Source organism: Eretmochelys imbricata, chromosome 12 (genome assembly GCF_965152235.1).
Source record: "Eretmochelys imbricata isolate rEreImb1 chromosome 12, rEreImb1.hap1, whole genome shotgun sequence".
Taxonomy (NCBI): Eukaryota; Metazoa; Chordata; order Testudines; family Cheloniidae; genus Eretmochelys; species Eretmochelys imbricata.
The window spans coordinates 33,029,611-33,056,989 of NC_135583.1; the positions used below are offsets into that span (position 1 = coordinate 33,029,611).

At 40.2% G+C, this 27,379-nt stretch overlaps 1 protein-coding gene across 1 annotated transcript in view; it reads left to right on the forward strand.

Moving 5' to 3' along the window:
* The first annotated feature begins 896 nt into the window (after positions 1-896).
* GAN (gigaxonin) overlaps positions 897-27,379 on the forward strand; it is a 43,310-nt gene continuing 16,827 nt past the window's right edge. Inside the window, exons 1-8 of the mRNA XM_077831428.1 lie at positions 897-1,063; positions 18,899-19,013; positions 20,425-20,775; positions 21,290-21,507; positions 23,373-23,494; positions 23,973-24,085; positions 25,555-25,704; positions 26,823-26,959. Of these exons, the coding sequence (XP_077687554.1) occupies positions 897-1,063; positions 18,899-19,013; positions 20,425-20,775; positions 21,290-21,507; positions 23,373-23,494; positions 23,973-24,085; positions 25,555-25,704; positions 26,823-26,959 (1,373 nt within the window). The remainder of the gene's footprint in view (positions 1,064-18,898; positions 19,014-20,424; positions 20,776-21,289; positions 21,508-23,372; positions 23,495-23,972; positions 24,086-25,554; positions 25,705-26,822; positions 26,960-27,379) is intronic.

Genomic DNA, 27,379 nt, shown 5'->3' on the forward strand with positions numbered 1-27,379 from the left:
TCAGAATTGCCCTTGGCAGAGATCTGTAAGATGGTCAGTCCCTAGCCTCAGGAATCACTTTCCTTCCCATGTCAGAGCAGTTACAAGGGCCTGTGCCAGCGGGAAGGTCCCTGCTTCCTAGGCCCTTCAGTGGGGCTCAGGGGAGGCCTCAGAGGGCATGTCTACACTGCACTACATTGTAATGCCAGGTCTAAGGGACCTGGGCTTGCAGACTCACGGTTTCCAAGCCCACGCTGGAGCACCCACGCTGCCCTGTAAACCTGTGTTTACACCTGAGTCTGAGGTGCTAACACATCCACACTGCACTATGCAGCCCTTCTAACTCGGGCCCATGGCTCGCGCGGCACCCACGCAGCAAACCAACGGGGCTCCTACCTAAATCACAACACGCCTCGGCCCCGCCCCACCCCCACAGCGCAGCCCCAGAGCCAGGGCCTGAGCGCCGGCTGACCCGAGTCAGCCTGACCTGTGTCAACTGAAGGGGGCTGGGGCTCAGCCCTGAGGCGGAGGGGCGCGGTGTGGCCAGCCCCAGCGCGGGAGGAGGGGAGTTGGGCCGGGAGCGGAGCCACTGGCGGGAAGCCCCGCGGGCGCTGCGGCAGGGCGGCGCGCGGGGACGACCGGGCGGCAGCCTCTCCCCAGCCCCGAGGCCGGAGCCGCCCTCGCCGCCGCCGCCCCCCGGCTCCTCCCCGCCAGGCGGGGCCGGCGAGCGCAGGGAGATGATGTCAGCTCCGAGCCGGGCCGGGCGCGATGGTGCCGGGGCAGTGAGGGAGGAAGCCGGTAGCCGAGCAGGCGGGGGACGGAGGAGCGGGACGCGGCAGCCGGGCGAGACGGAGCCGGCCCCGGTCTCAGCGGCGGCCCTGGCGGGCGGTGGGGACGCGGCCCTGGGCGGCGGCGGCATGGCGGGACCGAGCGCGGTGAGCGACCCCCAGCACGCCGCCCGCCTGCTGCGGGCCCTCAGCTCCTTCCGCGAGGAGAGCCGCTTCTGCGACGCCCACCTGGTGCTGGAGGGCGCGGAGATCCCCGTGCAGAAGAACATCCTGGCGGCCGCCAGCCCCTACATCAGGTGAGGGGGCGGCGGGGGCATGTTGACAAGGCCGGCAGCGGGGTCCTGGGGCACGGGCCGGAGCCCAGGGGCGGCGCCTTCGGAGGTGGAGGGGCGCAGGGCCCTGGCGTGTCCGCGAGGGAAAGGGGGCAGCGGGCCCCGGCCCGCGCTGAGGCCGCTGCTCGGGCCCTGACTCCGCCTCGAGACCCTCCGCTCCCTCGGAGGCACCTGCCCACGGCCCCCGTCGGCAGGTGAGCCCCGGGCGAGCCCATTGCCCTGCGGGAAGGGCAGCGGGCCCAGGGGCCCAGCAGAGCGCGGGTTCTTCCCCCCGCCCCCGAAAGTAAGTTCAGCCCCGTGCGCCAGCCTTGCAGTGCCTGGACACTTGCTGCGTGTGTGTGGGATGGCTCTGCCAATTCCCCGCCCAGCCCATCTCTTCCTAGGAGGCGGCCAGTAAATTGATACAGGAAGTCTGATTTTTGTTTTGTTTACCAACATTATTTATTTAAGTGCTTATCCACTTGTTTCCATTACAACCTGGCAAACACAATCTCAGCTGGGGAGAGACCTGTTTAGTTTTGAAAATTAAGGGGAGAGACATCCTGCATTTAGCTTTTTGACATTCTCCTAGGGGAAATAATTAGAAAGTGGGTGGGGTTTTTTGTGTGTACTTGTGGTCCTGTAACTTTAAAAGAAAAAAAGCTTTTGTTTTTAAGGAGGAAATCTAATTGCCCTTGGCATTTTGGAGACAAGTTGTAAACAGCTGAGATGGAAGTTTCACAATCTGCTATATAGATATGCTGTCAATTAAATCTAAGGCTTTTAATACTTTCCTGAGTATTTTACCATTCTAAAGAAAGAGCTGCTACAGTTTAGTGATTAAAACACACCAAAAAACGCTTTATAAAAGAAAAGTTTAACTTGACCAACGCTGCAATTCAAGTTGATTAAAATTATATAACTGAGTGTAGAATGGTCTGAAATGCCTTTGGAGGAAAAGTGATATTCTGTTGCATTAACTCATGCCTTTATTATGAGGTTATTTGTTTGTTAAACAGAATATGTCCTAAACTATTACATTTCCCAGACCCGAAGAAGAGCTCTGTGTAAGCTGGAGATCTTGCCTCTCATACCAATAAAAGATAGTACCTCACCCACTTTGTCTTTTCCAAACTACTTAGGGAATATTAAGGGCATGATTTAAACCAACAAACCAGGAAAACAAAAGTTAATTCTGAGTGGTAGGGAGATTATGAAAGTAAAGGGCAGTGTTTCAGTATGGTTTGTTGTTCTCAATAGTATGTACTTTGTATAGTGCTCTCAGAGCAATGCACAATTTCATCTTCATAAATGCTGGGTTTATGGTCTGTCAGATGCTCTAAACAAAGTCAGCACTCTAGACTTGGGTATTTGCTTTTTGTAAATTCATGTGACAGTTTGGTTCTTCCAGGGTTTGTAAACTAGTCATTATCCTGCTTCACTGTTGGTTTAAAGTTGCTTTTTGTTTGTTTGTTTTAAAGCTTGGTTTAGCATTAAATATATTGCCTGTGTCACAGATGGTGTCAGATGTTTTATTTCTGGCAATATGTAAGCTTCCAGCAGACACTTATTGGTTCTGAAATACACCTATTTTAACTTTAAAACTTTAAACACAACATGAATGGGCTGCTTCTTTCTTTGTACAAAATTTTGCAGTTCTCTTACCCTAACAATATAATGAAATGTTCTTTGGATCTCACCAAACATACCATAGCGGAGTCTGCACTGCGAAAACTGGCTGTTATTGGCAAGGGGGTCACAGTTTAACTGCAAGTGTAGGACAGAACAGACAATAGTCAACACAATCCTGGTTTCTGAATTGGTGCTGAACAATTTGTTCTGGACTGTGCTCACAATGATGTGACAATTTTGCCTTTGATGGCAGGATATTTACAGTACGTGGCAGTGTGTGACTCAGAGTACATGAACTAAAAATGATTATTTTTTAAACATTTTAAAGGATTGTACCACTGTTAGCAGGTGACAAATGTCTAATTCTCTTGTACCTGAAGAGGCAGTATACGGCTGACTATTATTAAAGTACAGTAAATCCCAAATGATGGCAGGCCTCTGTTAATACTTGGGTACTTGCTCAGATCCACGCCAGTTGCATTTGCCTGTAGAAAATGTTATGATAATCTGCATAGATTGGGCTAGATGTAGATGACGTGTGTAGTTGACTACTTTCTGGGAAGTACATGTGTGATGGTTGTTTGAACAGTAATCTGTCAGGCAATACTACTTCAGTTTAATTTAGTCCAAGTTTACAAACTGTTTGAAGTTTTTAACATAAATGAACCCACACTCACTGAAGATCAGCATCTTGGAACAATGCTGTGCATCACATATTGAACATGTTTCCCTAAGGTATTTAGTAAAGTTCTGACTACGTGCATCAGCCCTGTCAGAATTAAGGGCGTGTCTTTGCTGCCCCACAGTTTGGACTACAGAGATGTGAATAGCAGTGTGCACCAATGTGCTGCACATTAACACGGTCCTCTTCAAACAGGACTATGTTAATGTGAACTAGGAACCTTTTGATGCGTGCCTGCTGCATCCACATGGGGGAGTTACAGTGCAACACTTTGTTGCTGACTGCTATTTACACCCCTGTTGCCCAAACTGTGGGGCAGTGTAGACACACCCAGAGATACATTGTTTTATTTGGGTTAAGGAAAAATGCATTCTAGAAATTGTTTCCCTTCAGTATTATTGTATTTATGGCAACTCTACACACACTTCAGATAATGTGGTATTTGAACATACAGTACTATAGCTTCAACATGCTTAGCAATTAAAACTAAATAAAAATATACAGAATGAAACAGCCACGAACTTTATAAATTTTAAATTTGACTTCATGATTATTTCTGTAGTACTTTTACTTCTGCATGATAGTAGAGAGACCAAAAAAGAACTACTCCCTACCCATTCAACTTAAGTGCTAGGGCCCTACTCTCTGCAAGAGCACAAGGATTTGCTCTGTAGATTGGCTTTCAGGATTGGGGCCTAAAGTAAGACATGACACGGCGGGATAAGAAGAGAGAGGGTATAGAAAACAGGTGACAGTGAAATAAAATGAGATGTATAAGTAACAACAAGCATTTTATCCATATTTTTTTAAAACTATCAACATTAAGGGAGGGAAGTCAGTGATAGGCTAATCAAATACATGAGTTTGAAATCAGTGAGAGTAATGTGGGTAGGATTTGGCCCAATATTTTAAAAGCCTTGTTGCCAACTGAATATTTCTTAGAATTACTCATTTTTGTTAGTATTTTAGATAGTCCCCAGTAGGATTTGAAGTTAATGTCTTTTTGAGGTTACTAGGCTGCCGAGAGGGGTTTAGAGAGATCATATTCTTGCAAGGCTGGTTTAACCAGGGTAACAGTGTATCTATTTACATTAAGTAGGCTACTTTCGCAATTGAAAAGCCTATACATTTTTTTAACTAAAAGACTAGAGTTATTGATTGATACCATAAGATCAATTTGAGATGCTCTCTATGGAAGAAGAAGAAAAATATCATGAATTTTGAGAGTACATGCACTGCACCCCTTGGTAATGTGCTAGAAGAGTTAAGGTTACTCAGGCACAAATCCCACCTTCACAAGGAACTTGCTAATTAAAAGTAACCTTCATTGACATATCTTAACACTCAAAGATCATGTTTCTCTCAGTTTCCTCATCTCTTCAGTGAATTCCCTTGAGCTTCCAACATATAACCAGGTTCTTCCAAACCAAACTCTGAGATACAACTGTAATTTTGCTCCTCCCCACCCCCCAACCACTTTTTACCAAGGCTGCTCATCTTCCCTACTTCTACCCTTCTCCCTGCCTCCTATACTCTTCTCCTTTTCTTATCGCAGCTGTCTAGCCTGACTCCCTGACTTCTCAGGGTCTTTAGTTTAGCAAAACTGGTAAGACAGGGTACTGGCATTGGAGAACAGAAGTGTCGAGCAGAACTTGACAGTTCAATAGTTTTTCCCTTTCAGATGAAATAGGTCATGGCAAATAAGGGAATTATCTCTTCACATCTAAACGTAAAATTTAGGAAGTAGCCTGTGACTGAGATGTTACGGGAATGTGTGTGTGAAATGTAGGAAGTCTAAAAACAAGGCAAAAACCAGCTTAAAAATAATATGAGGTCAGTTTTATGCATCATAAAGGAGTGGTAAAGTTAAAATGATTTTATTACTTTGCTCTGTAGCTCATCTTTAACTTTTATGTAGGTGCTGTGAACATTAGTCCCATTTATTGTTGTACAAACCATACTAATTTTTAAATGGTACTGCATTTCTGAGATCTGCTTGATCGTTGCTATATTTGGTGTCACTGTAAGATATTCTGGAGCTTGAAGTCATAGAAGCATAGAGTATTAGGTTTGGAAGAGACATCAGGAGGTCACCTAGTCCAATCCCCTGCTGAAAGCAGGACCAACACCAACTAAATCATCCCAGACAAGGCTTTGTCAAGCCGGGCCTTAAAAACTTCTAAGGATGGAGGTTCCACCACCTCCCTAGGTAACCCATTCCAGTGCTTCACCACCCACCTGGTGAAATAGCGTTTCCTAATATCCAATCTAGACCGCCCCCACTGCAACTTGACACCATTGCTTCTTGTTCTGTCATCTGCTGTCACTGAGAACAGCCAAGTTCCATCCTCTTTGGAATCCCCCTTCAGGTAGTTGAAGGCTGCTATCAAATCACCCCTTACTCTTCCCTTCTGCAGACTAAACAAGCCCAGTTCCCTCAGCCTCTCCTTGTAAGTCATGTGCCCCAGCTCCCTGATCGCTTTTGTTGCCCTCCACTGGACTCTCTCCAATTTGTCCACATCCCTTCTGTAGTGGAGGGACCAAAACTGGACTCAGTACTCCAGGTGGGGCCTCACCAGTGCCGAATAGAGGGGAATAATCACTTCCCTCCATCTGCTGGCAATGCTCCTGCTAATACAGCCCAATATGCCATTGGCCTTCTTGGCAACAAGGGCACACTGCTGACTCATATCCAGCTTCTTGTTCACTGTAATCCCCAGGTCCTTTTCTGCAGAACTGCTGCTTAGCCAGTCATCCAATTTAAGCCTAGACTAAGGATTCTAAATGAGGCCTTGTGTGTCTGTCTTGTGACCTCAGTGCCAGACACCATCTCCTAGGTCTCAACACAATATGGGTTCACTTCACTTCAATGTATAGGTCCCAGTTTAAGGTTTAGAATTAATGAAACAGTCCTAGCAGCTTTCCTTAGCCTGGAAGAAGTGGGTGGTTATGCTTGGGAAATCAGATTTGTATGTACCCAGTATGTGAGGTGGCACTTTAAATGTAACCAAATTGGGAGGAAGTAGAGAGAATCCTTAGAGCACAGGAGTCAAGACTGGAGTTCTGGTTTCTATTTCTTGCTGTGTCACATGCACTGAAACCTTGGGCAAGTCGTTGGTCAGATTTTCCAAATCTGTGTACTGTCTGCCCAAATCAACATGTAAATACTTAGTTTAGGGTGTGTCAGAGAGAGAGGCTCTGCTTGGCATGGCTACAGAGAGAGGTGCATGGTCTGTTTTTAGATTTGCATGAGGATTGCTTAGACTGATAGTTGTGACTTAGGCACATGTATGTTAGGAGGCAAAGATGCGGTGGTTTCCCACTGGTCCTCTGACAGACGGATTACCCACTGCAGTTAAAAATAGCAGCTGCTAAAGGAAAGGAAAGAAGGGTCTGGCAAATACTCAGCAATTCTGAACCTCCACGGGCTTACCATACAGAAGGTCTACATATGCTAGTTCCTATCTGCCTTTGCTTCCCTGTGGACACCCATATTGTATTAGCTGGGATGCAAGTAAAGGAAATCTGCTTAATCTGTGAATGTTCGTTGGCTGAAGTGGCAGTAAGGTCTTCACTGCTGAGTTGTCCTGCGGGCTTGTCATGATCTTCCGTCCAATCACATTTGTAATACTATGAGGGCAGTGAGATCCAGGGAGGCTGGGTGAGTGCTTCCAAAGGCACTTTATAGATGTACATATTTATATGATGCCACAATGTGTAACCAGGGCAAAGTTTCTCACCCACAAGAGGCAGAAGACTTCACCTGCATCTCTGGCACCTGAATCTTGTACATCACTAGGCTTGAGCAGAGGAGAATTACAGCATACCATTTTGCAGCCTCTAGAAATGGCCCTTTTGATATCTTGACGTGTCCAAAGGGACTTTGTTACACAACCCAGGGAAGGTGAATAGAGCTAGGTCTGTACTGCTGATGATGGCTTCTTACAACATTTTTATACTGGTAAAAGCTCTAGAGTAATAATAATACCTACCCCTTTCATAGGGTTTTTCATCATTACGTCTTAAAGTGCTGTACCAAATGAAACAGAGTCATTATCTCCATTTTACAGATGGGAGAAACTGAAGCACAGGGAGGTGAAGCGACTTGCCCAAGGTCACCCGGTAGGCCAGTGACAGAGCCAGGAATAGAGTCCAGGTCACCTGAGGCCCAATCAATACTCTAACCTCTCGGATCCCCTGCCTCCCATCAGGGAACTGGTATAAGCTTTATACCAGCAAAAGCATTCTTTTACTGGAATAAGCTGCATCTGTACTAAGGTTCTTGGCTGGTATTTTTACCATAATTTTCAATGTGCATACCTAAATCTTTGAAAATCTTAACTGTCTTACATGTGCAGAACAGCAAGGGCCTGCAAAGGCCTACAAACAGTGCTGTGCGCTTGCATGAGACTCATTGAAAACGTAACCCTTACGCCCTCTGTGCCACATTTTCTCCATCTGTATAATTGCTATAATAATGCTTTTCTACTTCACAATACTGTTGGGGCTGTTTAAATTAATTTGCACTTCTATAGTATCTTTCCTCACAGGATCTTAAAGCACTTTACAAAGTTATTTCTCTCTTGCCTTTTTTAAAAAAAGTGACATTCAGTAGGTAACATGCAAAGATTATCTGTCCTAACCTGGGTAATAGCGTATTAAAGAGAACACTATTTACACTGAGCTGGATAGTTCGGTACATCTCCACGGCAGTTAACTCAGGTTGTTACTTGGGTGTTGCCCCTTGATCCCCCCACTTGTCCACACACACGAAAACCCTCTCACCTGAGTTTAGTGATGCTTTAAATTCCAGGCTAGCTGATCTGGCTGGGGGGGTGTAGGTTAGTGCTCAGGCTAGTAGCTGACCCACTTTGCACTGAGGACAAAGAATAAATTACTCGAGTGCTGATAATCCTCCAGTGCCTTCCCACAGTTGCTCCCATGTACACAGAAGGACAGACAAGTTCTTCCACAATTCACTGGGGAAAAGATTATACAGCAGCTCAGCTTACTGCATGCAGCACATGGAATATGACCAAGACTCCTAGCAACACACATGTGATTGCAGCACTGAGGATGCAGTAACTTGATTTGGGATGTGCATTATGGCTGTTCACTCCCGATCTAGGTTGACTTGGGTGCTAAGCACCTGAATTGACTGCAGTGAAGACATAGCCTAGGAGACTTAAAATGATCCTCTAATAGGATCAAATCAGTTCATTTATTTTATGATAGACCTTGCTGTAGATATGCCTGTGAGGATTATTGTTAACAAAGAAAAATTTTCTGAGGTCATATTTATAGATAAAATAAACTTTATTATACAGTCAGTGCTTTGAAGCGTTAAGTATTGTATTTGAAATGAAATTTAGACTTTCAGCTACATGGACATGTTTTTGTCTTTCGTTTTCAAACTGTCGCTATGCTTAGCTGCAGCTGACGTATGCACATGGTGCTATTACTAAATAATCTCCTAATTTAGTAATATATCTATTACCACATCTTACTTTTTCTCTAGTAATCTAATTTGGTTTGTCTCCAGTACAATAATCTGGTATATGTAAAAATAAGCACACGGTATTTTTCAATTTATTTAAAATTAACTCTAACCCCAGTCTCATGGAAATAGCTTTCAGGCAAACAAATACTGTAGTTTATTTATGTATTTTTGGTCATGTGCAAACTTCTCCATTCAAAACTTGAGACCAACTCATCTCATGGAGGTTCTTAAATAAAACAAGCCTTGAAACTAACAAGATGTTTGCTGCCTTTACACAATTCACTCTGCCTGTGTTGTACTCCTTCCCTTATCCTGTGTCAGTCTGGTCTATTTAGACTGTAAGCTCTGAGGGGCAGGGATTGATTACTACTCTGTTTGTGCAGTGCCTAGTGCAATGGGGCCCTGTTCTCAGTTGGCCTGTAGGCACTACTATAGTGTACATTATTAACAATAAACAACCTTAGGATGTTAACCTGTCTCTGTCAACTTTTAACTGAACTGGATTTGAATTGGAGACCCAACTGCGAAAGGCTTTGTGTCACATTATTAATCCCGTGTTTCCCTCTATCCTAAGTACTGTTGATTTACAGCATTTTGATTTGTTGTTGTGAAGTCTGAGAAGCCAGATGACTAAAATGTCTTACTCATTGTATACATTTAGTTCTAAGCATTGCTTAACACTGGACTTAATAAACAAGTGCTATTCAAAATCAGTCCGAGAATTTATGTAAGATTTTAATTAGGAAAATAATATAGCAGCCACAGTATCACTTGTCTTACAGCATTTATTGGCTAATATAAATGTTGTCTTTTTCCTCATGAGTGCTGGAATCTTCTCTTTGCTTTTTATTTGTTCAGTTGCTCTCTGCAGTTACAAAAGGTTTCTATAGATGTTTCATAAACATTTCTATTTGAAAACAGTCTCCTTAACTGAATGAGATTGTGACATTAAGAATGAAGTAATTTAATGCAAAATTCTGCTGTAGTTAAAGCTGCAGAAGCACTCTTGATACAAGGCCTTGTTTTTTTCTGACATGTACTGATAAAACTAACTTTAGGGATTGAAATTTCCTATAGTTACCCACAGTCCAAAGTTCAGCTCTCACCCTTCCTTTCAGCTCAGCTACTTTTTAATTACATACACACAAATCATGATATACAATGGTAATACATTCTTCAATGTGCCGGGTTTGAAGCCATTCTGTAGTCCAGGGATGTTATGGGAAGCTAGTTTTCACCTTAGCTTTAATCTTCTTTACCAGTCTCCCTGCGTCTTAAGGTAGAATTTTTCTAGGACATTTGGAATAAATCACAAAAGTAGTTTTAAAAGTAATGGGGAGAAATCCTGGCCCCACTGAAGTCAGTGTAAAAACTCCTATTGACTTAAATGGAGTTACTTCTTAAACGCCATGCTTGAAAATTTATCTTAGTTGTTGGCTTTCTGAAAAACTTTCTCTAACTTTCATTTGGTTTACCATATCCCAAAAAATAGCTTGGCCGAGAAACTCAATGTGTCTGGCCTTCCTGAGAAGTGCTTTTTAAGAGTGTGTTTATTTGGATGGGGGCATGGTGGAGCATAATGATATACTGTATATAAAATGAGGTTGTAATGCAGTATACAATGCTCATGCTAAGGTTGATAAGGAAGATGTTAATTAGGGCTTGTTAAAGCAGGACTATACAAAGAAGGTCTCACTGGCAGAAATTTAGGTACCTAAGGGATTTTAAGTGCCTAGACATTTGGACATCAGCTAAGCAGGGTTTTAAGAATCTAAATTTTGGATTTAAGTGCCTAAATCCCTTTGTGCCTCTAACCCATTTTGATTTTACACAAAAAGTTGTAATACTAAAGAGACAGAGGTCGCTAAGATATGAATGTCTACTAATCTGTTATCTTTCATACTAAACACAGTCAATCCAAAAATGTATATTTACTGCTCGAGTCCTTAAGAATGTAGAGCCATGGAACTGGTGAAGGTCTGTGCAATACCCTAGATGCACAGTTTATTGAATTGATAAACTTGATTTTGTTTTCAGTGGCCTGTTCTACACAAAGAGACTACAGTAACTCCTCATTTAAAGTCATCCCAGTTAATGTTGTTTCATCGTTAGGTTGCTGATCAATTAGGGAACATGCTCATTTAAAGTTGTGCAATGCTCCCTTATAAAGTCATTGGCAGCTGCCTGCTTTGTCCACTGCTTGCAGGAAGAGCAGCCCGTTGCAGCTAGCTGGTGGGGGCTTGGAACCAGGGTGAACTGGCAGCCCTGGCTCTCCTCCCTCCATTCGTGCTGCCTTGTAGAATGTGAGGCTACATTAACAACAATGAGTTAACCCTTGAGGGCTCAGCCAATTGCTAGTTCATCATTTAGCAGTAAGCCATTCCCTAGGAAATATCCCACCCTCTGACTTCACCACCTCAACCAAGCTTCACAATCATCATCACTGTGTACAGTATTAAATTGTTTAAAATTTATACTGTGTATGTGTATGTATGTGTGTATATATATATAAATAAGTCTTTTGTCTGGTGAAAAAATTTCCCTGGAGCCTGACCCTTTCCCCCCCCCCCCATTTACATGAATTCTTATGGGGAAATTGGATTCACTTGTCATCGTTTCGCTTAAAGTTGCGTTTTTCAGGATCATAACTCCTCACTTAACGTTGTAGTTACTGTATTTTCTTTTATTTGGACAAGAGAATTCAAATTTGAGAAACCAATTGGGAATCAAATAGCGCTCTCTTCTAGCTCCCTTGTCAGTTCAGACCAATTGTTTCCTCCATGTACGTTCTCCTTGATCTCAAACTCTCTTTCTACCACACTTCTATTTATGTAAATCAGCCTGTCACTACCTAGGAATTGTCATCCTGGACCAGACCATCAGTTTATAGTGTCTGGTAGCCTGTCTTCGGAAGTACCAGATGCCGTAGAGGAAAATGCAAGAAACTCTATAGTGTACATTATGGAATAATAAAAGGGAAATCATTCCTAATCCCAAATACTTAATGATAGGTTAAATCCTGAGGCATGTGGGTTTATACCTTTTTACAGTTTTATTCTATCTAGTACGACTGTAGCTATCTTTGCAAATATTTACCCCTTTTTTTTTTAATCCTCCTAAGTCTTGGCTTCAGTGGGTATGTCTACACAGCAAAGAAAAACCCGGTGCTGGCTGACTCTGGCTGCGGGGCTCTTTCATTGCTGTGTAGGCTTCTGGGCTTGGGCTGGAGCCCGAGTAAGCTGGCAAAGGTTTTTCTTTGCTGTGTAGACCTACCCAATATCTTGTGCCAGTGAGTTTGCACTCTGCAATACTGGCTGTGTGCATCATTGCCTTTGCTGAAATCCTCATCTGATCTCTTTTTCTCCTTGACTGTCTCATGTTCCTTCCTCATAGCCTCCCAAGATCTCAGTTGTCCAGCTGACTGCCTTCTCACATCTACAAAGTAGCATGATCATGTCACCCCTATCTTCACACTGTTTTATTGTTTTTTTTTATAATTTATTTTCATTCACACTGCTTCATCCTCCGGTTGCTATAAAGGTTGGCTGCATTTTGCTGCTTTCTTCTTTCAGGTACCATGGTGATGGGCATGTATAAAGACCTGAAAAAATAGATTTCTCTCTAGTAACTCATTAAGGCCAATGTTTTCCAATTATGATGATCTCATAAGGTTGCAAGTTCTAAATTATTAGCAGGGACCTGCCATCTCATATTTTTAATATATATCTTATTCTTTATAATGTGTAGATTTAGCAACCCTAATCTGCAGTTGGTCTTGTTCCTTTCTAGTACATGTTGGTAAGATGTTTGAGAGCAGAGTGAACAAATTGGCAGACAGTTTGTATTTCTAAGCAAGGCAAAGGCCCAGCTCATGTGGTTAAGAGCCAAACTCCAGGCATGGCATCCTTTGAACAGAAGTGGAGACGACAAAGTAGACAAGTAATAGTTTCAAAATGATGCCTAATACATATGGAAATGTTTTAGTAAGAATCTGCAAGCTATTTTCAATTTCAAGTTGTTATGAAGTGGAAGTTAGAAAACATGAGCTATATAATGGCCAAATTTAGGTGGCACCTGCAGCAGAATGATGGCTTGAAGCTTTATAATTGAAACTCTTAAGTTAAAGTTAATCAAAGAGAGATAATGACAACTAGCTTTTTTTTAATACTAGCTAAGCTGTTAGCTGTTGAATAATATTGTATGGGTTTTTGTAGTTTTTTAAAGATTACTTTAGAATAGTTCAGTTCACTTTCCAAATGCGTTGACACAAAAAGGTTAAGGATTGTCTATGTGCAGAATGTACCCATAGCTGAATTGGTTCTGATCACAGTTCAAACAAACACAAGCTGTGATCGACACTTTCAGATATGTCTGTTGTCACTAATGAGTGTGTTTGTGGTGGACAAGATTTTCTAGTTGGGATTAGTTGTGATTTTCTCCATCAGTGGCCAGAAACCTGTGCAGCTACATGAGTACAAATCACAAACGTAGACAAGGAAAACTGCAATTTGTACCAGTTGAGATTATCTAACTTTAGAACCAAGATGAACTCAACTGTTGCAAATTGTAGCTTCTTTGTCTGTGCTTGGGTTTTGCACTGGCATAGCTAAGTAGTTTCTGCCCACTGATAAGGGTGGATAAAAAGAAGTGATTTTCTTGGGGGGGGGAATCAAAATGTAATTTTTTAAATTTATATTGGATATTTTTCATGTTTTTATTTAAATTATAATTTTTCTTTTTAAAAAAATATGCTGAATCCGCATAAACCTTTATGAAAAACTTTAGTTAAAGGCTACTTCTCTGTTCTATAAAGAAAAATCAGGGGAAAACATCTAACTTTTGAGATCAAGCTTTATAAATATGTCTCAATAGGTCATGTACTATATTAAGGGTTTGATCCTGTGGGGGAGCTAGAGGCTATCCTACTGGGTGCAAGAGACTGGAAAAATCATCACAGGCATTGGGAGCCAGCCTCTGACTCCAGGATACACCATCATCAGGATCATCCATTGAGCTCACCCCAGTGGTCTCATGCACCTATTTTATAGTCTCTTTCCCTAAGCTTTGCTTGGCTCAGTTCTCAAGTTATGAATATTTGATTCCACCCATCATTCACCATTTTCTAACAATGTACAGCTAATAAGAATCTGAAAATAGTAAGCTATGTAATTGCTTAAATAAATGTATATAGTTACAGCTTACCCTCCTAGGTAGCAAAGAAGATGTACTAAATCGAATAGAAAGGCTCTGTTTAGTTGTAAATCAACATATTTTAGTAGTTACATTCTCACTGGTTGATATATCTTTTTTTAGAAAATAAGTGAAGAACAAATAGAAAAGTTGACTAAAATGATGATTTAAATCAAGGCTTTCCACATGGTGATTTAAATCAATCCATCTTGCCGCTGATGGCTAAATCCCAACTATAGAGAAGGCCTCAGGCTTGATGGCCAGATTCCAATCCACACTGGCTGTAAATCTTAAATCCATTGACTGCAGCAGAATACTATCAGATTTCTAGTGGGGCAAATGAAATCATGATCCAGCACAATGCCTTTAAAACACAGTAAAATGAATCAAAAATTCCAGTGACATTATAGAAGTGGGGCCCTAACTTGGAAATGCTGATAGTGCTAGAAAAACATGCTGAATGCTATGTATTAACTGTCTCTGTGGCTGCTGTTGAAGGAATTGTCTTGTTCCTCCTCTAATATGCAAACACTTAATTATCTAATTTTTAGCCAAACTTAATTTTTCTATATTCTGAAAAGCTTTAAACTATATGCAATCCTCTTCTCCTCCTCCTTACAAAACAAAAAATAAAAAATAATTAAAAAAAAAATTCTCCTTTTCCCCTCCCCCTCCCCTTTTTTATTTTTTACACTGAGCTGTTGTGTGGATTATTTGCCTTGGGATCTGACATTGCTCATTCGTTACAGAGCACCTAAAAACCAAGTACGTAGGCAAAATATTTGGAAAGCTGGCACTCTTTACAGGGTGTGGTGAAGACAGATATCTTTCATGTGTGCTGCCAAAGGGCCGGGGTGTGACCTGAAAAAGAAATCCTACTTCTTTCATTGTAACATGTATTTTGGAGGAGGAAATGGGTGGTATTAAACTGCTTCATCATGTTTCTATGTCTGACCTATTTTATAATATGATCTAAAAAATTTTGCACGCGCAAAATTCAAGCCTAATGAGAGGAGAGTGTTACAGGTATAAACCCAAACACATTATCAGATGTCTAGCTTTTTTAATGGTAAAATTAAACAAGACTTAGTGTTAATGTGGGGAGATGGTGCTCTGATGTCTCTCAAACCCATATGTGGGACCTGAATTGGGAGGAGACCAAGTTAGCCTTAATTGTGTCTTGGCGTGGAGCAGGTTTGTACCTAAATCTGCAGAGGAGGTTTCAATGCTTATTATTGATGGGGAGTCTGGAGTATTGCCTTGACATGTCAAATCTCTCTAACTAGTATTGAGTAGAGCTCACTTTCTAAAATTTGGGATTGAGTCACTACGACAAACATGTTTTAGCCTTAGGCTAGGTCTACGCTAAAAACTTGTCAGAATAGCAGTGTTGGTAAAGGATATTCCTTTTTTTGGCACTTCTGAACTGCCCAAAGTCCAAGTGTAGATGCAGTTATACCAACAAAAAAGTGCTTTTGCTGATACAGTTTTTTTGTTTTTTTTTTCAAGGAACTGGTATAAACTATACCGGCAAAACAAATCTCTCTTGTTGATCTAAGATGTGTCTATGCTAGGAGGGTTTGTTGGTCTACCTATAGTTTAGTTATAGCTTAGTCTTTCTGGTGCAAAGTGATAATCCGGGAAGGAAGGTGGTTTTTTGTTTTTTTTTTAAAGTGAGAAATTGTAGGTATTTATTTCTTGATTTTTGTTTTTTGTCATTCTACAATAGCTTTGTAGGCATTTTTATGAAGCTGGGTGGTTTTCAATGTGAGATAAAGTAGCTGAGAATTTTTCACTGTTCAAAGAAAAGGAGTATTTGTGGCACCTTAGAGACTAGCAAACTTATTTATTTACTGTTGAGTTTCAAAGACAAGATTTATTTCTTATTGTAACCTATCGAAGGTAAAATAACTCGCCATGAAGACTGCGCCCCAGACTTCCAATTTGTAATCAGTGGAGGTACACAAGAATAGGGCAGTACTCTTCAAAAAGGCTGAAATTGCATCTCTTTTTTGAGAGTGTGGAGCCTTTGCAGACATAATGTCTATGTCTTCCACTTAGGCTGCTTTTTTTGTGTGTGTGTGTCATTGAGGAACATGCCAGCATTCTGAAGGTTAAAACTGTATTATAACTGGTGTTACTACTATAGAAATATATACTGCTATCTTGTTACTGTCAGTTCACAATAAGTAATCTATGCATTTTATTCATATTTTTTTCCCCTTTCACAAATGTGTCTGACTTGGTTGGATATTGGAGACACAAGGTGAATGACGTAATATCTTTTATTGGACCAACTTCTGTTGGTGAGAGAGACAGGCTTTGGAGCCACACAACACTCTTCTTTAGGTCTGGGAAAGGTATTCCCAGTGTCACAGCACAATGGAAGGTGGATATGTCATTAAGTAAAATGTTTATTTCTAGATGTGCCTAGAAGGATCAAACTTAAATTGACCAAGAGTAATGTCACTTTGAGTTTTACTGATTTGAAATTGTATGAATCTGCTGAACTCATTGTATACCCTTGGTTGTGAATGTGTGGTTCTGGTCAACTTCAGACTTTGTCCTTAAACATGGGCCTTTTCTTTTCATCTGAAGTACTCCTTTATATATGTGAATTGTTATATGTTTACTAAACAGCTGTCATTCTGTTTTTTCATATTGTCTTTTTCATATTGTTTTTCAAGAGCAGATTCTGGATTTGCACATCTGATATCACACACTTTTTTTGGCTCATTTTTTCAGATATCCTACATGCACTGTGGCTTCGTAACAGGAAGACGGGATTTCATAATTTTATTTATTTATGGGCATCTATATATAATTGCACACACAACATTTTGTATTTATTACTGAATAAATAGGAAGCAACTTCATGGTATTATACTGATATTAGAAATTAAGCACTGTATTCAAATTTTAAGTGAAAGTAGGGAAAACAAATTCTCAAAATACCCTAATAAAATATGCTCTCAACCTGTTGCAAATTAAATGGTTTAAGAAAATAGTTTTAAAAAATCCTCTTAACCTTTCTCCCTTATTTTTCTTCTTCCTCTTATAGAAATCTCTCTCTCCACTTCAGTCAGCAGGGCTCTTCTCCCCAGGATAACAATATACTTTTGCTTACATTGTTTTCAAAGGTGAATTTGGAGCAAGAGGCTGTACTTACTCCCAGGGCATACAATGTAATAACAAATATTGCAGCTATTCTGGTAGGGAAAAAGATTGATGCTCTGGAAGGGGAGGGCCGAGTTGAGAAGTGGACAAACAAAAACTCCACTTTACCCCTTCTTCCTTACCCTAATTTCCCTTTTTACTGGTTGATACAATGTTTTCTTTGCTGTTTTGATATGTTGGGGTGTGTTTTTTTGTTGTTGTTGTTGTTTTGTTTTTTGCCTTGCATGTAAATCTTAGTGTTGTATTTCCTTAAGTTAACATAAGAAAAGCTGAAGCAGCCTTATCTGTTGATGCCAAACAACTCCAAAGTTCGGAGAATTGTATAGGAGCCAATCAGAGAAAAGACCTTTGCCTATTCCCAAATTAGAGACTGAAACAACCAAACTGCAATTATGTAAATCAATTCATGCTGGTTTGCTAATAACAGCTGTCAGCCTCCCCAGTCACCTAGATATGTGACTATGCAGCAGGTATGCAACTCAGACACTCGGAATAAATCAGTGTCCTGGGAATTTTAATTAAATATCTGCTATTCTACCATCCGTGTGTACTTACTGGCTGAAACATCTCTATTTAAACAATTTCAAAATCTTTTAAAATTAAATTACAGAAATTCACAGTTAAGCACAGCCCAGCCTCCATACCTATACCTACCTTTTTTTCACACACTGAGAACAAATAGAAATTCCAAGACCACTTTATCTATCACATAAATTAATTAAGATTAAAAGTAAGCTATTAACATTTTTGTGCTCACTGATAAAGTTAACCTGTCTAATGGATAGATAATGTGGTCTAATTGTTTCCAGTTGTCCTCAGGGTAGAATATGGGGATAGAGTTAAGGTTGAAAGGGGTATATTCAGTGTGCATTTGCATGGTTCTGAATAGATATATGTTTCTGGGCTTCTTATATTTGTACTTTTTCTCCAAAACATAATCGCCCATTCTGTAAAAGTACAACGTTCTCAAGATTTTTTTTTTTTTTTCTGTTCTTGTTTTTTGGATTTGGGCTAAAGTAAGTGATTTCAGGTTAACCATTATTATGGCCTGAAACAGGACACTGTTTAAGACAGTCGTACATTTGGTTAGATCTGAAACCTCTAAACAGCACTGTCTCATTAATAGGAGGGTTTCTGTGTGAAGTCCATACAATGAAGTGATCTAAGTAGGGTGGGTTCTGATGCTAAGATCAGCACTAGTGGAGACCCTAGGCGTGCCCCGCCCCCCTGAGCACCCAGGTTTTAGTCAGGGGTATATAGTACAAGCCATGGACAGGTCACAGGCTGTGAATTTTTGTTTACAGCCTGTGACCTGTCCATTACTTTTATTAAAAATACCCGTGACTAAACTGTAGCCATAATCATGATTACTGTTTAATCGGACTAGCCTCTTAAATTATATTAACCTAATTTCTCCAACATAGCTGGTATAAAGTCTGTTTGTTATATACATTACATCTAGATTCAGATCCCCTCACCCTGTTGGAATGCTCAGGTATCTGTGTAGGATATCACAAAAATACCTTTCTTCTAACAATATCCTGGTACCTTGCTTTGACAGCTTCTGCAAGGAAGTACTACCCATGATGTTTTGGTAATCAGATACTGCAGACTCATTGGTTATTGTTTTTCCCCCCAGAACAAAATTGAACTATAATCCTCCAAAGGATGATGGATCTACATATAAGATTGAACTCGAAGGGATCTCTGTCGAAATCATGAGAGAGATACTGGATTACATCTTCAGTGGGCAGGTACGGTGCTTAACAGAATTATTGCATCTCTCACTGTCTAATTCAGCAGTACCATTTAGAGATAAACCCCTGCTTTTTGTCTTATCCTGTCATCCAAAAAAGGCAGTAATAGTGAACTTTGTGCTTTAAGTCTTTGCTATGAAATGACTTCTGTATGCCAGAATGCAGGCTACTGGTATGAACCAAAAATAGATTGTAAGCACTTCAGATGTGCTTCTCTTGCTCTGCTTAATGTCATGTATCCCAAGAAACAAACTCTAAACAATAAACGTTAAACTTAAAAAAACCCACAAAAAAGAAAAACCCTACTAGTTTCTTCACTGAGTTGGTTTTAAAGCATGTGTGATTTGATACTTGTGAAAGGTGTCTGGATTGGGAGACTGAAGACCTTCCCACAGAACATTTTCTATCTGGGCAGTCCACGCTTCCCACCTCATTGCCTTGCCGATATCCATCAACTCCAGCCATTTAAGGCTGGCAAAGTTCTATTTGTCTCCACAGCCGTTCAGTCCTCCCTAGTCCCTACTAAGACTCCCAGCAAAACTCAGATTAAAATCCACTTTTGTTTTGTCCATCAGGAACCAGACTGACATTGCCAAATTAATTTCAAACAGGTCTCCAGACAGGCATCAGGTGGCATCGGCTCTTGGTTAGCTGAAACCATTTTTTTAAAAATAGTTTCATCATCAAGGCCACAATAAAGAAGAAAAAAGTGCATTTGGGGCTGTAATGTCTCTTTTCTGCGTGTACTGATTTGTCTTACCAGCAAAATATAGTTCATTTTCCCAGATGAGTTTACCAATTTCATGGTTCCTTCAGACAAAACACCCCTTCAGATGCCCTCTACCCAGCTTTCACCCTCCCTCTCCCCAGTTAAGTTGCCCACCAGCAGTGGCTTTATCCTTCTGCATGGTAGTTTCGAATCATCCTCTACACCTGTGTTATATTCCATTATTCAGCCACTAAGGGCAAGTCTGCACTGAAGCCTACATTGGCGCAGCTGCAGCGCATCTGGTGAAGACAAGGTATGCCGACAGGAGAGCACTCTTCTGTTGGCATAATTACTGCACCTCCATAAGGTGTGGACAGCGCTTACATGGATGTAATTTACGTCACTTAGGGGGCTGTCTTTTTCATACCCTGGGTAAGTGTGAACATCAACGTAAGTGATAGTGTAGACCAGCCCTAAGAATCAGTTATAAAGTTTGAGCATAAACTTTTGTGAGCTACAGCTCACTTCATCATGAAAGCTTATGCTCAAATAAATTTGTTAGTCTCTGAGGTGCCACAAATACTCCTTTTCTTTTTGCGAATACAAACTAACACGGCTGCTACTCTGAAACCAGTTATAAAGTTATATCAGACAGAATTGTGATTTGTAGTTGTAACTTTTTACAACAAACTCTTGCAGATCAGGCTAAATGAAGACACTATCCAAGATGTTCTGCAGGCAGCTGATCTCCTGCTTCTTACAGATCTTAAAACTCTGTGCTGTGAGTTTTTAGAAGGTTGTATAGCTGCTGAGAACTGTATTGGTATTCGAGACTTTGCACTGCACTATTGTTTGCATCACGTTTACTACCTTGCCTCGGAGTATCTGGAAACTCACTTCCGAGATGTCAGCAGCACAGAGGAGTTCCTGGAACTGAGTCCCCAAAAACTGAAAGAAGTGCTATCCCTGGAAAAGCTGAATGTTGGAAATGAAAGATATGTATTTGAAGCAGTAATTAGATGGATCTCCCATGATTCAGAATTAAGAAAGGTTAGGATGCACTAAATTAAGTAGTCTGTTTAGTAAATTGGGCTCACATTCTATGCTTGTTTAAAGTTCCCTGATGGGAATACAGTGTAGATAAATTTTTCTTTTTCCTGTATTCTTGCATTTCTAGGATTTAGATATTACACTGTGTATATAGATGGAAAGTAGATTGGGGCTGTTGAGCTGAAGTCTTGCTTATACTGTAGCTGCATCCCTTCTTATTGCAGATAAAAACACTGAATGAAGTTGTTAGTCTTTGTGTGTTTGATGTATGAGCTTATTGTTGGGTGAGGGGAAGTAACCATTGTTTGCCACAAGACCTAGAGACTTAAACTGTGCTTACTAAAATAGTTTTATTTAGAAAGTTGTTTTATCCATAAAATACTTTTCAGTATTTTCTGTGTATAAAATAAATACATCACATAAGAATTCTCTTGAAGCTATATTCTAAAGTATGGTGAACAAAATTCTGTTTTTTAAACTGTTCTGGAAATACTGAATTTTTCTGGTTCTCTAGGTTCACCTGAAGGATGTCATGTCAGCAGTGTGGGTTTCAGGATTAGATTCAACTTATTTGCGTGAGCAGATGATGAGCGAACCACTGGTACGGGAGATTGTCAAAGAATGTAACAACATTCCACTTACTCCACCACAGCAAGGGGAGGCAATGTTAGCCTCTTTCAAGCCCAGAGGTTATTCTGAGTGTATAGTGACTGTTGGTGGTGAAGAAAGAGTGTAAGTATTCAGTATGTTACTGACAGAAATGACTTGCACTATTTAAGCAATTAGTGGGACGATGGTAACTTTCATAAAAATTATATCATATTGCCTCTATATAAATCCATGGTACACACACATCTTGAATTCTGCATGCAGATGTGGTTGCCACATCTCAAAAAAGATATACTGGAACTGGAAAAGGTTCAGAAAAGGGCAACAAAAATGATTAGGAATGTGTAACAGCTTTCATATGAGAAGAGATGAAGAAGACTGGGACTTGTCAGCTTGGAAAAGAGATGACTAAGGGGGGGATAAAATAGAGGTCTATAAAATCATGACTGGTGTGGAGAAAGTAAGGAATTTTTTATTTGCTACTCCTCCTAACTCACGAACTAGGGGTCACCAAATGAAATTAATAGGCAGCAGGTTTAAAACAAACAAAAGGAAGTATTTTTTCACACAACACACAGTCAGTCTGTGCAACTCCTTGCCAGAAGATGTTGTGAAGGCCAAGACTATTAACAGGGTTCAAAAAAGAACTAGATAAGTTCATGGAGGATAGGTCCATCAATGGCTATTAGCCAGGATGGGAAGGGATGATGTCCCTAGCCTCTGTTTGCGAGAAGCTTGGAATGGGTGACAGGAGATGGATCACTTGATGATTACTTGTTCTGTTCATTCCCTCTGGGGCACCTGGCATTCATTGGCCACTGTCAGAAAACAGGATACTGGGCTAGATGGACCTTTACTCTGACCCAGTATGGCCAGTCTTATGTTCTTACTAATGATAAAGAAGTGAAGTTAATATTAGCCCATTTAGTGCTGAATTAATTGGGCACATTTACAAAACTTGTTTTTTAGCATGGTTAGATGTGCCTAGAACACCCTGATGTTTGATCCATTTTAGAATGTCAAATTTCTTCAGTGAACGAGCTACTTAACTTAAACCTCTGAAAATCCATCTTTATTTGTATTTTAATACTTGTTAAATATTTAGCATTATCATAGTCCTTAGACACCATACAAACAAAAACTATTCTAATCAAATTTAATCATAAGTCCATTGATTGGCTGAGTGAGGTTTCTGAGAGTCCTTATAATAGCAGTGTGGTTCCATAGCAAACTTCGGATTAAAACAGTGTTGATAGTTGTTGTGTCTTCGGCTTTCTGCCTCACTTTTTGTGGTGCCATATGCTGGTGCCAGAAGAATTTTGTTCAGACTTGTAAACTGAGTGGGTTTGATGTGAAAGTCCTGAATAAGAATAAATATGGAACACCAAAAGTAACACTTACTTTACAGGGTTTTTTTTCAGATCAGTGTTACATTTTAATAAAATATCAAATCTCTGCTTTAGCATCAGGACCTACCTGCAGTGCCAAAGTAGATTCTTTGTTTGTTACATTGCAATTTAAGGTGACATTGTCCATTCTGCTTTCCTTTTTCAAGTATTTTGTGGGGTTGGGAGGAGGGAATTGTTCTTTGCTGACCCTGCTCTGACCTTAACTCACTATTGATAAAAACTCAGTAACACATCCTGTTCAGTTACATTTAAAACTCATTCTACTGGGAGAAGAAATACTAATGTTCTATGATAGTATACTCTGCTTTTTATATAAAATTCCTCATTGGCTAGGGCCATATCTAATTACCTTGCATCACATATTCTCCCCACCTCCCTCCCTCTTGCTTGTATGCTTACAAACTTAGATTGTAAGCTCTTTTGTGCTGGGACCGTGTCTTTGCGGTATTTTCCAGATGCACACGTTTATGAATCTATACTTAAAATACTTGATTGAGCAAACAATTTTAGTGACCCTGCATTGTAAGTATTCATTCATACATATATAAAATAGAACATCTGTATTTCCTCCTTTTTCAGGTCACGGAAACCAACAGCTGTGATGCGATGCATGTGCCCTCTTTATGATCCTAATAGGCAACTCTGGATTGAACTTGCCCCTATGAGTATTCCAAGAATCAACCATGGAGTACTCTCAGCAGGTAAATGACAGCATGTTACTTTAAGCCAATGGAGTGTAAACTCACCAGATTGTCAAAATGGGGTATAGTTTGTAATGTAGTTTGCTTTCTTAGAGCAAGCTGCACTCGAACCTGTTCGTTTCCCCCACCCACCTTCCCTCAGTTTGCTGCTTTGTTTTGTGAGGATTCCCTCTGATGGAATCATAATTTGATATTTTGTTGGAGTCTGCTGAATCTGTCGCTATGGGAATGTTTTACTCAAGTAACCACACTATAACTTCAGTAGTGTTGCACTGGATACACCAGTGCTGAATTTGCCTGTAGAGTCTGCACTGGTGGGTTAAACCACAGGGAAAAGTACATTCTTTATCCTTTGCCAGTCTGGAGTTCAATAAGGCATTTTTAGGAACCCGTGATTTCCAAGATGTAGCTCAATGCCCTGTGACAAGTATTGGTGTGACTTCCATTTTAAAATCTTCACATGCACTTTGTTTTACAGAAGGATTTTTGTTTGTACTTGGAGGTCAAGATGAAAATAAGGAAACTCTGAGCTCTGGAGAAAAATATGATCCTGATACCAATTCATGGAGTTCCTTGCCAGCAATGAACGAGGCAAGATCACTATCCAACTGTATGGGGGTTTATTTTTCCTTTGAAAAATACAGGATGGATGGTGTAGTAGTTAGACCACTAGCTTAGGACTTGGAAGATCCCTGCTCTGCCAGAAACTTCTACTGTGACCTTGGGCAAGTCTCTTGGCCTCTCTGTACCTCAGTTCCCGGTCTGTAAAATGATGATGATAGTAATTCCCTACCTAACAGGAATGTTGTAAGGATAAATACATTAAAAGATTTGGAGGCACTCAGATGCTATGTTGATGAGGTTCATGTAAATACCATGGACAGATGGTACTTATAGGATGAAGTATATAGGTCAGACCAATTTGATTTTCCAGCTGCTTGCACCTGATCCAACCAAAGCCATGGTGCAGATTTTTTTTCTTGTATATTTCCTAGATGCCAAGCTTGGATTAGTAATAACTGCAGCTGCTGGAAAACATTGGTTGTTACTGAAGAACTAGCTATGGAGCTGAGCTGTAGAATTCCTTATGAACTCTGGTGGTTGGTTCTGTTCATGAAGTAACCCATTAGAGTCTATTGGCCTTTTAAAAAAAAAAAAATGTGTATATATAAAAATAGTATTGAGAATCTAACATGATGAGAGGATTGGACCATGCAGAAGGATGGGCAGGAAATGGGGGCAGAGCAACACATAGATAGTGTCTAGAACCTTATCGTAAACTTGCCAGCTTGGCTTCGTGGGTGGGGATGGGGGGTTCTTTTTTCATGTTTTAGCTGCCATCAAAAAGTGACTATTCCAATTTTTATGAATTTAGGTCCTGAAAGTCACATTTATGGGGTGTTGATTTTTTTTAAGCAGGTTTGGGATTTTATTTTATTTAAGAAGTTGATTGTGCTGCAGAATTTTCTTCACCAAAGGCCTCCTATTAAATAACTTATCCTTGCACCTGAGAAGATCTTAGCATAGCTCTTTTGGTGATGATGGTGGAACCTGTAGCAGTGTTTTTACAGCCTACTTTGAATAAGGTTAGAGAAAACGTGTTTAAAAATACTTGTACTCAGACTAAAATACAGGTTCCACCACTGCTACCACCCGGAGAGCTGGACCAATGGGGAATTATGGGTGCGGATTGTTTGTTTGCAGCATTGATTGGCCAGACTTGGTCACTGGAAGGGGAAATTCTTGCTTCCGGATTAGTTGAAGAATGGAGCATGGTCCATAGCTCAGATACTTGAATACTAAAGAAACATGCTACAATTCACTTGCTGAACCTCTGTTTTAACATAATGATCTTATTTGTCCTATATTATGTTCTTATATTAAATTAGAGAATTAAAAGCTTGCTCTGGAGATTGATATTTTGCATCATGACTTTTTTTTTTTTAAACAGAGGTGATCTGAGTTACAAACTTCTGCAGGTAGGGCAAGTGTTAAAAATGATTACACAACCATTACTGTTGTAAATATGCTACTACAGTGTTTATTGGTGTCTCCTATAGGCACGACATAATTTTGGTTTGGTAGAGATTGATGGAATTCTGTATATTCTGGGAGGTGAGGATGGAGAAAGGGAGCTATGCTCTATGGAGTGTTATGACATTTATAACAAGACCTGGACCAAGCAGCCAGATCTGACCATGGTTAGAAAGGTAAGAGAACTTTATCATAATTTAGAAAAGCATTATTGTTAAACTCTCTTTTTAAAGTCCCTATTCAAATACTTGCACTGTTTATGTTACAGCTTTTACTTGAAGTGAATATTTCTCAATGAAAATAATAATAATGAAAAGGAGTCTCTCTTCTCTTAATTTATATATCAAAGCAAAATGTTTTTCTAGACCAAATTTTTATAGACTTTGCTGTTTGAGATGCAGTTTGGGTAAACCAAATGTCCTTTTCTTTCCATAGCTTTCATCGTTCCCTTAGATGCAAAATTCATCAATGGTGATTAATTTTAAAATGAAAGAAGGAACCTGTGCTGGGCTTTTTTATGCATGTTGTTTACTTGTTTAATGATACTGCCCTTTCAAAATAATGTAAAATCTTATTTCATTTGGTCTGATCTCTTTTATGTTATTACTAAAAATGAATAAACCTGAAGAAAAACTAGTGCAACTACATCAGTCTGACTAATGAAAATTTGAAAGCTAATATATCCTACAGCTAATTCATTGGCTTTATTTTGTAAGCAAAATGTTGGTAATGCATTTTTGTACAGTCAATACATTTTGTTGAAGAGAACCTCAGGAATCATTGTAAGAAGGTATAATAAATGGAAATAAATGAGTTTAAAATTTAGGCATCACTGTACAAACTGAACTGCAGCCCAATGTGAAAATTGCTTTACCTTCACTCTTGCTGTACTTTTTTCCCTTTGGACAGAGATTAATAAGCTAACGGACTGTTATTTATGGTTATCTATCCATAATAAGCCTTATATTTTTTAGCTAATTATAAGGGGCAGTTTTAGGGGATACTTGTTCTACTGTTTCTACAGAGTAATTCTAAGTGAAAATGGGGTGTGTAACTCAATGTGAACTTGTTTTCTTTTCTTTTCCAAGCAAATACAAATGTTGTTCTTTTGCTGAAAACTAGAAATTCAGTATTATTTATTTGTTAGAAATTGCTTCCTTACTGCTCAGACTGTGTTGTATTAATGAGACTGGCTGACTACTGAACAATGAATTTATTGCCACTTTTAGAACACAGAACATTGTTTGTTTAAGGTACTATAGATTTCAACTTCTGATTTTTCTTTTTTTTAAAGATTGGCTGCTATGCAGCTATGAAGAAGAAAATCTATGCCATGGGCGGAGGCTCCTACGGAAAACTGTTCGAATCTGTTGAATGTTACGACCCTCGGATTCAGCAATGGACAGCCATCTGTCCACTAAAAGAGAGAAGGTGAATAAGATGCACGTGCACATCCAGGTTACAAGGACACTTGTTTATCATTTAAAACCAAAAATGATATGGATTTAAAAACATGGTCCAAACCCACTTATTTTTAAAAAAACTAATCAATTGTTAATGTTAATTTCAGTGTGGCTGTGTGCGTGTCTGACATTAGTATATGTTTACTAGTTAACAGCTGTTTTAACACTAAGGCCCGGGTCATTTGGTAAGTTGAGGCTGTTTTGTGCCATTCTGGTAATGCAAAGCAGTCCTGAAGTTGGCAAAAGTGGCCTGAAGGTGGATTCCGTGTGTCTCACTTAATTGTCGGGTGGTGTGAAGCTGTCATAGTAGCTGCTGCCTCAGATGTAGTGCTGGAGAGGTGGGATGGGAAAGGGGATAGCCAGGGCACCATTGTGTAGGCCCCAGTGA